Source organism: Rhodamnia argentea, chromosome 1, assembly GCF_020921035.1.
Source record: "Rhodamnia argentea isolate NSW1041297 chromosome 1, ASM2092103v1, whole genome shotgun sequence".
NCBI classification, from domain to species: domain Eukaryota; kingdom Viridiplantae; phylum Streptophyta; class Magnoliopsida; order Myrtales; family Myrtaceae; genus Rhodamnia; species Rhodamnia argentea.
Window position 1 is genome coordinate 28,052,350 of NC_063150.1, and position 14,035 is coordinate 28,066,384.

The window sequence follows — 14,035 nt, forward strand, 5'->3', positions numbered from 1 at the left end:
ACACATCTCACTCAGTAAAAATTAATATGCTAATGTGTTCATTTTATTAATAGGGGAAATTTACGGCATAAATTTTCCCTCAGATGTGGGAGATGACAATCTTACACAAGTTGTAGTTGAAGCCACAGAAAATTTTCCAAAAAGTCCTAAACTTATTGTATGATGGCCAATTCAGTCCTAATCTTTTTAATTGTGTCAATATAATATTTGCCAATTATGCAAATAATAGATTTAGGACTAACTTGACAGGATTTTAAAAGGTTTAGAGCTAAATTGGCACAATTAAAAGATTTAAAACTACATTGGCACAATATAAATATTTAGGACTGAATTGGCTGCCACACAAAAAAATTATGACTTTTTAGATAATTATCCGAAGCCATTGCACCACTTTCAACAGTTGAAATTGTTGCGGAATATTATGCCAGACAATCACAGTTGTAATTGGACAACGATCCCATGCCAACAAAAAGTCGTTGTTGAACGTTGCACAAAGTGTTTTTCAATTAAAAGGCAATTTTCCGACAAAAAAAATTAGAAGATGAGCTTGTCGTTCGAAATAAATTAACCTAGTAAAAGTTGACCTAAGTCAATGTGAGAATAATCGCACATCTGCCCTTTCCTTGTCCTTTTAGATACCAAACATTTATTATATTACATTGGCCTTCGCTTAAATCTTAATTAAGTGGTCTGTTCTTACGTTATTCTTAGATTCTATAAATACCCACCGACAAACTGTACATAAAAATTAATCAAGGTTTAATATCTCAATAAATTCATATCAAAACTAAAGAAATTCTCTTGCCTCGTTTAATTTTACTTTAAGGAATATAGTAAGTTGCTCAGGAAAAATTCGGAGATTCTCTAGAAAATAGCTTGTAACAGATTATCTATTTTTGTGTGCCTGTTTGTAGATGTATCTTATGAATAAACACTACGTGTGATAGATTTCAGAGTGGATAGGTTCCAAACCTTAAACTTGAAGCCTACCTTCTTAGAATCAGTTCTTATTCTTTAAAATCTAGAACCTATCATGTTTGCCCTAAAACCTACCATGTTTTTCCAGTTTGGTTCCATCGTCTACTTGAGAATTTTTTTTTCATTTGTTCCATTTCTTGGTTTCATTTTTCACAACAATGTTATATGAGTAACGACGCGATTCAACGTAAAAGATGAACAAGTGCTTGATCTGATAAAGGATAAAATGAAAAAAGATAAGAAAAGATAAGAAAAGAGAGAAAATAAAAGAAAAAAGAAAAATACAGAAATTTTTTAAAAGTTTTAAAACATTGTCCATGTCAGTACGACCATACCATGGAGGACAGCCGATGTTGATTGAATATTGGTATAAGCATTTTTCACCAATTACATTAGCAAAATGCCAAAAGGATTAACAAAAATGTTAAGATTTTCTAGATAATATTTCCAATTATATGGTAGTGTTGATACGTCTAAAAACGTTACAAGAATAAATCAATTTTGTGAAAATATTTTTCAAATCATTCACTTTTTGCAAAACAAATAGGATGATAGCTTCAATAACTTCGATAAAAGTAGATTAGTTAGTCGAAAGATCTGTGGTAAAAGTCGGTTAGTTAATTAGAAAGAGTAGCCGAATCATTCACAAGACAAGCAATTTACGAGTCACATTTTGCTAAAAGTAGGTTTCTTTTTCAGTGACTTGAAAATGATGACAAATCTGGATAAACAAGTTACTAGACAAGCAACTTGCCAGTTAATTTTTGCAACCAACAAAATTGGGGAGAAGAACACTAGGAGTACTAAAAGTTGTAAACGACGCTCACTTTAAAGCCAGAAGGTTCCCTCATATCACTTAAGTACTAAACTTTTGGAAAAACAATCCCGTAAGTGCTACTCCTATATGCTTGGCTGAAAAACTGAAGTGGTGACTTTTTATTAATATTTAAAGCCAGTGTGGTTCCTTGGTCGTCCAGTTAGCAATAAAAAACCTAAAAATGGAAAAGACATAATAACAAATAACAAATACTAACTTAATTAGATAAAAAAAATAAAGAAGCTAAAAATTCAAAAAAATGGACATGTGTACTAGAGGTTCTAAAACTTTATAAGAAAGTGTAATTGAGTCCTAAAAACTTACAAAAAATGCATTTACATCCTAAAACTTGTCAAAGTGGTGTACTTGTGTCACTTCTTTAACTCTGTCAATTTGGACTAACAGAAAATATTTACGTTTTTTAATATTTTCTCTCACTTGCTTGGTAATGACATGGAAAAAAGGAAGTCTTTTTTTATTCTAATCCGATTTATAACACAAATTTTACTTAAAATAAATTTAGAGATAAGCTAAAAAAAAAAAATTTAAAAAGAGTTGCCCACCAATGGTGGAAACCAGGTGGCTACGTCATTTTTATTCAAATCCAATTTTTAATACATGCTCTTTGTGCAAGGTTTTGGCTGGAATCTCTTGCCCGAGGCACTAGATGATCGTTTTTTTTTTTTTTTCGATTTGGCACTTAAGTGATCCGGCAAAAAATTTTGACAATAAAGTAAGTACCGTACATAACTTTTGGCACTTCTGGTGTTTGTCTATCATGAAATTGTAATTCACTAACGTCTGTACAAAATTTGCCAATTTGGAACGGTTTTCTATTTTTTGGCGCATGGAACGAAGAATCACTGTCATGTTTAAGAACCCTTGCTCGGTTGGGGTCCTTTCTTGGGTTCCAGTTCCTCGGTCTATAGTAAGAGCCTATTTGTTAAAGCCGTAGCTGAATTACAGTTGACTTATGCTATATGAACCGTGAAACTTTGTATATTTGGCAATGCATGGTTTTAAAGTTGCAGCAGCTCAAAGGTGAGTAAAAACAGTTTTCGAAAGTTGCTATAAGCCATTAAAACTTTGGAGGTGGTGCAGGTGTGACGTGTTTGTCAAACACCTCATAGAAGTTAAAGTTGTGACACCTCTTTCACGGCCGAAGCTATCGGCTGGAAGTGTACCAAATAGTATCTAAAACTCTCGAAAAATTCAACTTCGCGTCATTACTTCTTAACCCGGGTTGTGATCTCTGTAATGAACCTAGTTATTTAAGCGTGGTTTTATGAAGGTTTACTCATGGCTTTATCTAATCGCAAGACCCCACTCTTTGAAGCAGTTTGTTCAGTTTTGGCGACATTGATTTGTAATGGTTGATCGTAACCCCTCGTTTCAGTAAAAAACAAGAGTCCAAGAGGTTATTTCCAAGGCCCAAAAAGCTATGAGCACAGCTTTGTGTTCCATTAACTGAAATGCCCTTGTAACATTCCCCTTGTGGAGCAGTAAGTACCTCAACCGCTCCAAACCCGTGATCGTGAATGAGGAAATCAGACTCCCAAGGCCAGTAATTTTGTTCTTGTATTACATCGTTTTTTACTGCGACTTTCCATTTATTGTTCTGGGATATGGTTGAAAAGGGGGAAAAGGTGCAGTTGGTCTCTATGCTGATCAATTGCATTCGTTCAACAGTTTGGGAATCTTCTGATAAACACGTGTGGGAGTTTGTCCTTAAGTTTCACGGATCACAAGTGGATTCAAAAGTAAAAATAGTCACATACAACTTTAATATGACTTCTCAAAGCACTCCATTTATTTCAATGTGACAACTCTGGGGAGAGCTTAAGGTCCATCGACTTAGATCTCCCAAAGCAAATCCAACACAACAACGCCCAGAAGAAAAGATTTAAATGAAAAACCGCACACACAATTTTCATTGAAAAAGAAAGGTCTACTTAAAAGGCGCAACGCATCAAGCATAAACATTGGGATTGGCCGAAAGATACTCCTCGACGACCTTGTACAGCCCCATGGCCTTCTCTTTGCCCTGTTTGATATCCTCTTCCTTAAGCTCCACACCAGCTTTTGTGTGGTACTCACTGGACATCTTGCAGACGCATCCACCATTGCTTGAAGCCTCAAATTTGACCTCGTAAACAACGGATTCAGTTTTATCAAAGACCACATCGTCTTCAATTAAGGTGTACTTGTAGACGAGGTTATCGGAGTCGAGAGCATCAATTTTATGTTTCAAATACTTCAAGTGACCACCTGACATGACAAGTCATTAATTTGAAACTCTTACTTAGAATCACCACAAGAGGTTACCAATAAAAAGGGCGGATTCGAGCATGCGCATCAATGATTAACACACTAAGTACCTTCGGCAAAGTTGATCTGCTTGATGCTTCCAACTCCTCCATCTCCTTCGATGAACTCAATACTCTTGATGCCCTGGGGGGCAATTTTGGGGATGAGATTGTGGGAATCGAGAACCAAAGCCTTGAACATTCTTGTTGGGGCAATTGGGGTTGTGAATTCTTGGGTAAAGGTAGTGATGCCCATGCTTGTTTTTGAGAGTAAAGATCTGAAACTGGAGAGACGTGAAAAAGATATTCTTGAAGGTAGAAAAGACTGTTGAGTTTGCTGTGAAGATGTTGAGCAACAAGGATGTGTATTTATAGATTCTAGGAAATGCGTGTGTTATGGTTTCGTAGCACTCCACTTTCGACTGGCCCCACTTCTAGATGTAAAACCATATATATCCCCATTTTTTTAGAAATCGGCTGAAGTCTAAAACGTAAATAAAATAAACTTGAAATGAGCCATACTGGCCATTGACCGCCGTAGTGGGGAAATTCTGCATATTCTCGTAGTTTTCTATATGGTAAGGTGGACCCAACACCAAGAAAAAGTGATTCTTTTCTTTATTTTCTTTTGCCCATGTGATCGTTTCGTCCATAGATTCCTTCCATGGAAAAAGAAAAATAAAAGGAAAAAAAATGCACCTATATAAAATCTATCTTGAAGAATATGATCTTTTGGGGGACGGGGGAGGGGGGAACATGTTCATCAGTTATTTTCTGATGGCTGATAAACTGAAGGTCTCAACATCTTTCTTGTGCCTACATCTTAGTCATATTTTAGTAATCGAATCTATTTAGAAATTTTTGTCATCAACAAAAAAGGAGATTGTTGAGAAAACATCATTCTAAATGTTTTGATTCTAACAAAAATGTCCCCGTACCTTATAGAATCTGGTAAATAATCGGAGTGTTTTATCTTAGGTATAACAAATTAGTAGAGAAGCTTATATTGATCCTTATTGGTGTTCATACTCAAGACAAAGTTATTGCATATTTTCATTCTGAAGGAGTTGAATTATGTTATCTAGATTAAGTGGGATATCACTCATGTAGATTCATCCACACTTTTGAAGAAGATTTATGTGCGAGCATCAACGAGTACTTTATCAAACTCATATTCAATGTTCTAATCTGTTCGGACTCTAAAGAATACTTCTATTTTTGAAAACTGTTCAAATTCTGCGTATATCATTTTTAGATTCTGAAGACACGTGCCCGATGAATGTCCATTATTGCTAAAGTATTTATGGAAATTTATAATATTTGATTGATAAGATTATTCTACAACATATTGGTAGAATATCCTTGATTGTAAATTGCCTTCTAAGAGACAAGACAACTTCCATATTTGAAGAACTTCATTTATAGAAACGGATGATTGAGTTGTAAAGGCAACTAAATCTGAGATGTTCGGATTCAACTCCAACGGTCATCAAATCTCCCAAGATACAATTGCGTTCAATAAAATTGATGGCGTTCAATCAGCGATTGAAGAATGATCCTTTGAAGACCCAACCAACGGCTAGTTTTGGAGTGAACGCGTATAAAAGGAGATTCATGGCGCGGCTACGGTGTGCGATCAAAATCATCAATTCCAAAGTGTTAGAGTGCTTTAGATTCTATACTTGTTCTCAAGAGCCACATACTATAATCTGCGAGAGGTTTTGTAAAAGTACGAAAGAGTAATCACTTGTAAACCTTCATTGATTCATCTAGTGGAATCCAACCTATCGGCTGTCACCCCGGGAGAGTAGACGCAGATTTGATCAAAGCTGAACCGCTATAATCTTCGTTTGCAAATTTCTCTATCTCTATACTCTTTCTCTTACATTTGATAGAGTACTGCATACCGTCATTCAAAATCACAGACCACACTTATTTAGATTCTGAATTGGTGCTTAATTTGATTTGTTTCATTTAATTCCACAATTTAGAGTCACATTTGTTTAGGATCACCTATTCACCTCCTTTAGTTGATATTGCTAGATATAGCACCTTCATCTCCATCAACAAACTCGATGCTCTTAATACCTTGAGGGGCAATCTTGGGGATTAGGTGTTGGGAATCAAGAATCAAAGCCTTGAACATTCTCGATGGAGCAATGAGGGTAGTGAATTCTTGGGTAAGTGTGGTGACACCCATGTTATTGCCTTGGGCGAGGAAAGGGAATTGACCTAGAGATTTGGAGAAATTATGAACAAATGTGTGTGAGTGCTTCTTACTAGTGCAAGAACTCTGTTTGATGTAGAAGATGAAGAACCACGGTACAATTTATAGACTGTTGAAGGGTGTTTTATTTTTTTAACCAAAAAAAGGGTGTTTTATCTTTATTTTTTATTTTATAATCTTTTAAGGCCTTCCCATTCATATTAAGGTAGTTAGAGAGAACTCCATGGTGGAATGACCGGCCAAGAATTTGTGTTTGTTCGTCTTGTTTTTCTGTTAAAAAAAAAAAAAACAATGTTTTCAAAGTCTCCACTTCATGCCACGGACAAGCCAAATTCTAGAGAGTCACAAGGAGAAAAAAAGAGCCCTTGCCAGCGACTTGGACCATGTTGTCAACTTAACTTAATACGTTAATCATGCAAAATTCTTTGATTGAAATAGGAAAGATGATATGAATTTCATTTTTGGAACGAGATATGATTGTTTCGATGAATTAAGACACTGCTCCACAAAAAAAGAGGAAAGAGAAAAATAAGATGTTGGATAAATTCACTTCTAAAAGGTTGGATGAAATGCCATTCACTTAGGCAAGTAATGGCGGTGATGATTAATTAGAGGGGTAATACGACTACGAGTACACGAAGGAGGAACACAAAAAAAACGAGAAAAGAGAGAAAAAGAAAAAGAGAAAATGGTTCAAGAAAAGAAGAAAATGAGAACACATCTCAATCAGTAAAAATTAATATGCTAATGTGTTCATTTTATTAATAGGGGAAATTTACGGCATAAATTTTCCCTCAGATGTGGGAGATGACAATCTTACAAAAGTTGTAGTTGAAGCCACGGAAAATTTTCCAAAAAGTCTTGAATCGATTGTAAGATGGCTAATTCAGTCATAACGCTTTTAATTGTGTCAATGTAGTATTTGCCAATTATGCAAATAATAGATTTGTAGGACTAAATTGGTAGAGTTTCAAAAGGTTCAGAGTTAAATTAGCACAATTAAAAGATTTAAGACTATATTGATACAAATTAAATATTTAGGACTGAATTGGCTGTCACACCAAAAATTTATGACTTTTTAGGTAATTATGCAAAGCCATTACACCACGTTGCGGAATATTATGCCAGAAAATCACGGTTGAGGTCTTATCAAGAAGATGGAGACGGCAATTGGACAACGATCCGATGCGAACAAAAAGTCGTTGATCGTTGCACAAAGTGTTTTTCAATTAAAAGTCAACTTTCTGACAAAAAAAATTAGAAGATGAGCTTGTTGTTCGAAATAAATTAACCTAGTAAAGTTGACCAAGTCAATGTGAGAATAATCGTACATCTGCCCTTTCCTTGTCCTTTTTTATACCAAGTGCAATTGATCAGGTAACACTTACTATGTTACATTGGCCTTCGCTAAAATCTTAATTAAGTGGTCTGATCTTACTTTATTCTTAGATCATGTAAAAACCCACCGACAAACTGCACGTAAAAATTAATCGAGTTTAATATCTCAATAAATTCATATCAAAACTGAAGAATTTCTTTTGCCTCGGTTAATTAAATTTTATGGAATGTAGTAAGTTATTCTGGAAAAAATTGGAGATTCTCTAGAAAATGGCTTGTAACAGATTATCTACTTTTGTCTGCTAGTTTGTAGATGTATCTTATTGAAAAACACTACACGTGATAGATTTCAGGGTGGATAGATTTCAAACCTTAAACTTGAAGCTTACCTTATTAGAATCAGTTCTCGGTCTTTAAAATCTGGAACCTATCATGTTTGCCCTAAAATTTACCATGTTTTTCCAGTTTGGTTCCATCGTCTACTCAAGAATCTGTTTTTCATTTGTTCAATTTCTTGGTTTCATTTTTTGCAGCAATTTTATATGAGTAACAAAGCGATTCAACGTAAAAGATGAATAGGGCTGGATCTGATAAAGGATAAAATGAAAAAGAAAAGAAAAGATAAGAAAAGAGAGAAAAGAAAAGAAAAAAGAAAAATACAGAAATTCTTTAAAAAATTTCAAAACATTGTCCACGTCAGCACGACCATACCACGTAGGATAGCTAACGTTGACTGAATATTGGTATAAGCATTTTTTACCAATTACAATAGCAAAATGCCAAAAGGTTTGGGATTAAATTAACAAAAATGTTAAGACTTTCTATATAATATTTCCAATTATATAATAGTGTTGATACATCTAAAACGTTACAAGAATAAATCAGTTTTATGAAAATATTTTTCAAATCATTCATTTTTCATAAAATAAATGGGAACATAGGTTCGATAACTTCGATAAAAGTAAATTAGTTAGTAGAAAGATATGTGGTAAAAGTCGGTTAGTTAATTAGAAAGAGTAGGCGAATCACTTACACGACAAGTAATTTATGAGTCACATTTTGCTAAAAGTAGGTTTCCTTTTCAGTGACTTGAAAACGATGACAAATCTGGATAAACAAGTTACTAGACAAGCAACCTACCAGTCAATTTTTGCAACCAACAAAATTAGGGAAAAAATTACTAGGAGTGCCAAAAGTTGTGAACGACGCTCACTTTAGAGCCAAAATGTTCCATCGGATCACTTAAGTGCCAAACTTTTTTAAAAACAGTCACGTAAGTGCTAACTCCGATATGCTTTGCCAAAAATCCAAAGTGGTAATGTTTTATTAATATTTAAAGTCGATGTGGCTCCTTGGTGGGCCAGTTAGAAATAAAAAAGCTAAAAGTTGAAAAAACATAATAACAAATAACAAATACACACTTAATTTGATTAAAAAAAAGCTAAAATTTTCAAAAAAAAAAAAAAGAACACATGTATTAGAGGTTCTAAAACTTGATACGAAAGTGCAATTGAGTCCTAAAAATTTACAAAAAATGCCTTCAAATCCTAAAACTTGTCAAAGTGGTATAATTAGGTCATTCCTTTAACTCCGTCAATTTGGACTAAAAGAAAATACTTATGTTTTTTAATATTTTCTCTCACTTTCTTGGTAATGACGTAGCTAAAAGGAAGTCTTTTTTTTTTTTTTATTCAAATCCAATTTATAATACAAATTTTACTTTAAAAAAATTTAGAGATAAGCTCAGAAATAAAAATAAAAAAAAGAGTTGCACGCCAATGGTGGAAACCAGGCGGCGACATCATTTTTATTCAAATCCGATTTTTAATACATGTTTTCTGTGCAAGGTTTTGGCCGGAATCTCTTGGCCGAGGGACTAAATGATCTTTTTTTTTTTTTTTCCGATTTGGCATTTAAGTGATCCGATGAAAATTTTTGGCACTAAGTTAAGCATCATATTCAACTATTGGCACTTCTGGTGTTTTGTTTGTTTTTTTTTTTTATATCCATGATCCACCGGCGCCACCGGGTTTCTCCCGGCGTTTGGCCCGAGGGCCAACCAGTGACTATACCTGGAGGGAGACGGCCCAAAGAACCCACCGCCAGCCAGGAGATTTGAACCCTCAACCTTTCATGAGAGGAAGAAGGGCTCAAGCTCAACCAACTACACCATGCGTGGGTGGGTTGGCACTTCCGGTGTTCGTCTGTCATAAAATTGTAATTCACTAACGTCTTTATAAAATTTGCCAATTTGGAACGGTTTTCTATTTTTTGGCGCATGGAATGTAGAATCACTGTTATTTTTAAGAGACCCTTGCTCGGTTGGGGTCCTTTCTTGGGTTCCATTTCCTCAGTCTATAGTAAGAGCCTATTTGTTACAGCCGTAGCTGAATTACAGTTGACTTGTGCCATTTGAACTGTGTGTATATTTGGTAATGAATTGTTTTAAAGTTGCAGCAGCTCAAAGGTGAGTAAAACCACTTTTCCAAAAGTTGCTATAAGCCGTTAAAACTTTGGAGGTGGTGCAGGTATGACGTGTTTGTCAAACACCTCATAGAAGTCAAGTTGTGGCACCTCTTTCACGGCCGAAGCTATCGGCGGGAACTGTACCAAATAGTATCTAGAATTCTCGAAAAATTCGACTTCGCTTCATTATTTCTTAAGTCGGGTTATGATCTCTGTAATGAACCTAGTTACTTAAGCGTGGTTTTATGAAGGTTTACTCATGACTTTATCTAATCACAATACCCCTCTCTTTGAAGCAATTTGTGTTGGAAATATGAGACAAATTGAAGGGTGGATGAATGAGAAATTGATGCTCAAAGAACACCCTTGAGTTGGAAGTGGGAAGTGGAAAAACACTAGTCCCACATTGAAAAGAAAGAAAGCTTTAGAGTGCTTTATAGATAGTTACCCTCCTTTTGAGTGGTAACTGTCACAACATAAGTACTATGCCTAGCGCACAGGCGTTAGGGGGTGCAAATCTTAGCCCCGACGGAGGCCCAACGAGCTGAAACTTGGCAGATTTAATCAGCCGTTATAATTCATTAGCAGGTTACCCTAGAAGTAGCCCCATCCATCAGCCGTTATAATTCATCGTTACTGAGCACAGCTTTGTGATCCATTGACTGAAATGCCCTCGTAATATTCCCCTTGTGGAGCAGTAAGTACCTCAACCGCTCCAAACTCAAGATCATGAACGTTTTTTACTGCGATTTTCGTTTTATTGTTCTGGGATATGGTTGTAAAGGAGCAAAAGGTGCAGTTGGTCTCTATGCTGATCAATTGCATTTCATTCAACAGTTGGGGAATCTTCTGATAAACACGTGTGGGAGTTTGTCCTTAACTTTCACGGATCATACGTGCATTCAAAAGTAAAAATAGTCACATACAATATCTCCCAAAGCAAATCCAACGCAACATGGCCCAAAGAGAAAAGCTTTAAATGAAAAACCGCGCGCACACAATTTTTTATGAAAAAGAAAGGTCTACTTAAAAGGCGCATCGCATCAAGCATAAACATCGGGATTGGCAGAAAGGTACTCTTCGACGACCTTGTAATTTGTATAGCCCTATAGCCTTCTCTCTTTGCCCTGTTTGATGTCCACTTCCTTAAGCTCCACACCAGCTTTTGTGTGGTACTCACAGTACATCTTGCTGACGCATCCACATTACTTGAAGCCTCAAATTTGACCTCGTAGAAAACGGATTCAGTTTTATCAAAGATCACATCGTCCTCGATTAAGGTGTACTTGTAGACGAGGTTATCGGAGCCGAGAGCATCAATTTTATGTTTCAAATACTTCAAGTGACCACCTGACATAACAAGTCATCAACTTGAAACTCTTGCTTAGAATCACCACAAGAGGTTATCAATAAGAAGGGCACATTCGAGCATGCACATCAATGATTTAGGACAATAAGCACCTTTGACAAAGTTGATCTACTTGATGCTTCCAACTCCTCTAGCTCCTTCGATGAACTCTATACTCTTGATGTCCTGGGGGGGCAATCTTGGGGATGAGATTGTGGGAATCGAGAACCAAAGCCTTGAACATTCTTGATGGGGCAACTGGGGTTGTGAATTCTTGGGTAAAGGTAGTGATGCCCATGCTTGTTTTTGAGAGTAAAGATCTGAAACTGGAGAGATGTGAAAAAGGTATTCTTGAAGGTAGAAGAAGACTGTTGAGTTTGCTGTGAAAATGTTGAGCAACGAGCATGGGTATTTATAGATTTGAGGAAATGTGTGGGTGATAGTTTCGTAGCTCTCCATTTTCGACTGGCCCCGCTTCTAGATGTGAAAATATATATATTCCCATTTTTAAGAGAGATTGGCTGAAGTCTAAAACCTAAATAAAATAAACTTGAAATGAGCCATCCTGGCCATTGACTGCCGTAGTAGGGCAAATTCTAGATATCTTCATAGTTTCTATATGGTAAGATGGACCCATCACCAAGAAAAAGTGATTCTTTTCTTTATTTTCTTTTTCCTTTTGCCCATGTGATCGTTCCGTACTTAGATTCCTTCTATGAACTGAATATCCTGTCGGCTTGTGTTCCGACGAGGATGATTTTGATATCCGCCAGTGTCCGGATGACACCCCATGAGAGCCGGAGGAAAATGGAGAAGCCCACGGCCTGTGTCTCATGAAAGCCTGAGGCCTATGTTCATCAAAACCCTGGAGTAAGGAAAAAACTTTGGCTAGTGTCTCATGGACAATAAGTTAAGGTGTTTATTCCTTAAACTCAATGCATGTGTCCCTCGAAGATTGACGCTTGTGTCCCTCAAGTAACCATGACCTGTGTCTCATGGACAAATGATTAAGAATTGGAAACTGGAAATTAACAACAAATCATGTTCATGCTCATGCACATGAAATTCATCAATTAGGTTGAGAACCTTATTCATGACATGTGAAATCATTGTCGAGTCTCATACTTGCATGTTTTTGGGATTGAGTTTTGCTTGATTTGGGTGATGAATTAACGGTTTAGTACGTGGAGTTAGTCGTTTCACTAGATGAGCTTTTAGCTCATTGTTGTTTATTGAATTGTTTTTAGACTAGCTAGATATGTCGATTCCTCCCGCTATTCCCATCTTATGTTGTGGTGCTCTAGTTGACTTTGTTCACACGTGGGAGGATTATCATGATCCTGACTTTCCCTCGGTGCAACTCCGGTTGTTGGTTTCAGTTCTTTGAGTGGATGTGGGGATGCCTGCTGTGAGGATTTTGTTACGGTTTGTGTCACTTTTTGTGAGGGACTCGTCTTGCCGGCTGATAGGGCCATTGCCTTATGTACGTCCTGATGACGACAACGGCCATGACAACGGTGAGGAGTAGCAGTGGTGCTCGTAGTTGGTGGACAGCTAGTGTACAGGCAGGATTTTGGGGTTGACGATACGGCTGTTACTTATTGGTCAGGGCCTTAGGTTGGACGTAAGGACGGATGGCTGTAGTAGTGGTGGAGGACAACGTGGTAATAGTCGGGTACACCTAAGGAAAACCTATAAAGGCCATGCCCGTTAGACGCGCGTACTTGTTCTCAGTTGTTCTTGTTATGGTCTCGTGAATGATTTTTATTACGTCTTCTGCATGCGCCGTACCTTACTTATGTATTAAAAGATCAAAAGAGCGCGTAATTAGGGCAGTGACAACCTGAGACGTTAACTGTCTATGTAGCAGGGTTGACTGTGTTACTGTCGCCACGGCTGGAATCGAGGTAAAATAGAGCAATTGCTCTGCTTCAGAACAGAGAAGAAACAACGCAGGCCGTGTCGTCGTCCCGGTGCATACCAGCTCAGGTCGTGGGATTAGGAACCTCGGTTGGAGCAGGGACAACGGCGAAGCAGAGCAAGTCACCTTATCAAATAGGTCAGCAACCTCAGTCGGAGCAGGGATGATGGCAGGGAGCCATGATAGGTCAGCAACCTCGATCGGAGCCAGAATAAAGCGAAACAGGGGAAGCAGCAACTCCATTCGGTAGGGCAGGGCAGCAGCAGTGTTGTGCAGGTGTTCGGCCAGGCTCGCAGTGGCTCAATCGACTGCTCCGTTGATGGGGAAGAGACAACAGTGAAGTGCGGCGGCAGGCAAGGCACCGTAGATGATCAATGGCGCGGGTAGTCAGGCTCAGCCGTGGGGGGTGGGGGCATATGCCGTCAATGGGGTCTCAATCGCGGATTGCGCTTGGCCAAGATTCTTCCCTCTCTTGCTCAATTCACTCGTGTTTATGCTCTATGTTATGAGTGTGAATTTTCCGACCTGGAATTGTTAGGCATAACATTATACTTATAACGTTGACCTAGGCTTTTAGGTTGATTCAGGGGCTCGGGCTTTTCTGATTAAGGGGTTTGGCTAATTTTGATTAACG

General features: G+C 37.3%; 1 protein-coding gene and 1 pseudogene across 2 annotated transcripts; both read right to left on the minus strand.

Moving 5' to 3' along the window:
* Window positions 1-3,610: 3,610 nt before the first annotated feature.
* Window positions 3,611-6,388, minus strand: LOC115751756 (pathogenesis-related protein STH-21-like). Of its 2 annotated transcripts, XM_048272521.1 has the most exons (3): window positions 6,173-6,388; window positions 4,174-4,228; window positions 3,750-4,063 (listed from the first exon to the last, which is right to left on the minus strand). In XM_048272521.1, the coding sequence occupies exons 1-3, from the start codon at window positions 6,299-6,301 to the stop codon at window positions 3,765-3,767; spliced, it is 483 nt and encodes a 160-aa protein (XP_048128478.1). In that variant the 5' UTR covers window positions 6,302-6,388; the 3' UTR covers window positions 3,750-3,764. The 2 variants fall into 2 exon arrangements, with proteins under 2 accessions (XP_030545599.1, XP_048128478.1); XM_030689739.2 differs by lacking the exon at window positions 6,173-6,388 and having other exon boundaries at window positions 3,611-4,063; window positions 4,174-4,357.
* A 4,787-nt stretch (window positions 6,389-11,175) lies between these two features.
* On the minus strand, window positions 11,176-11,843 carry LOC115751757 (annotated as a pseudogene).
* Between the last annotated feature and the right edge of the window lie 2,192 nt (window positions 11,844-14,035).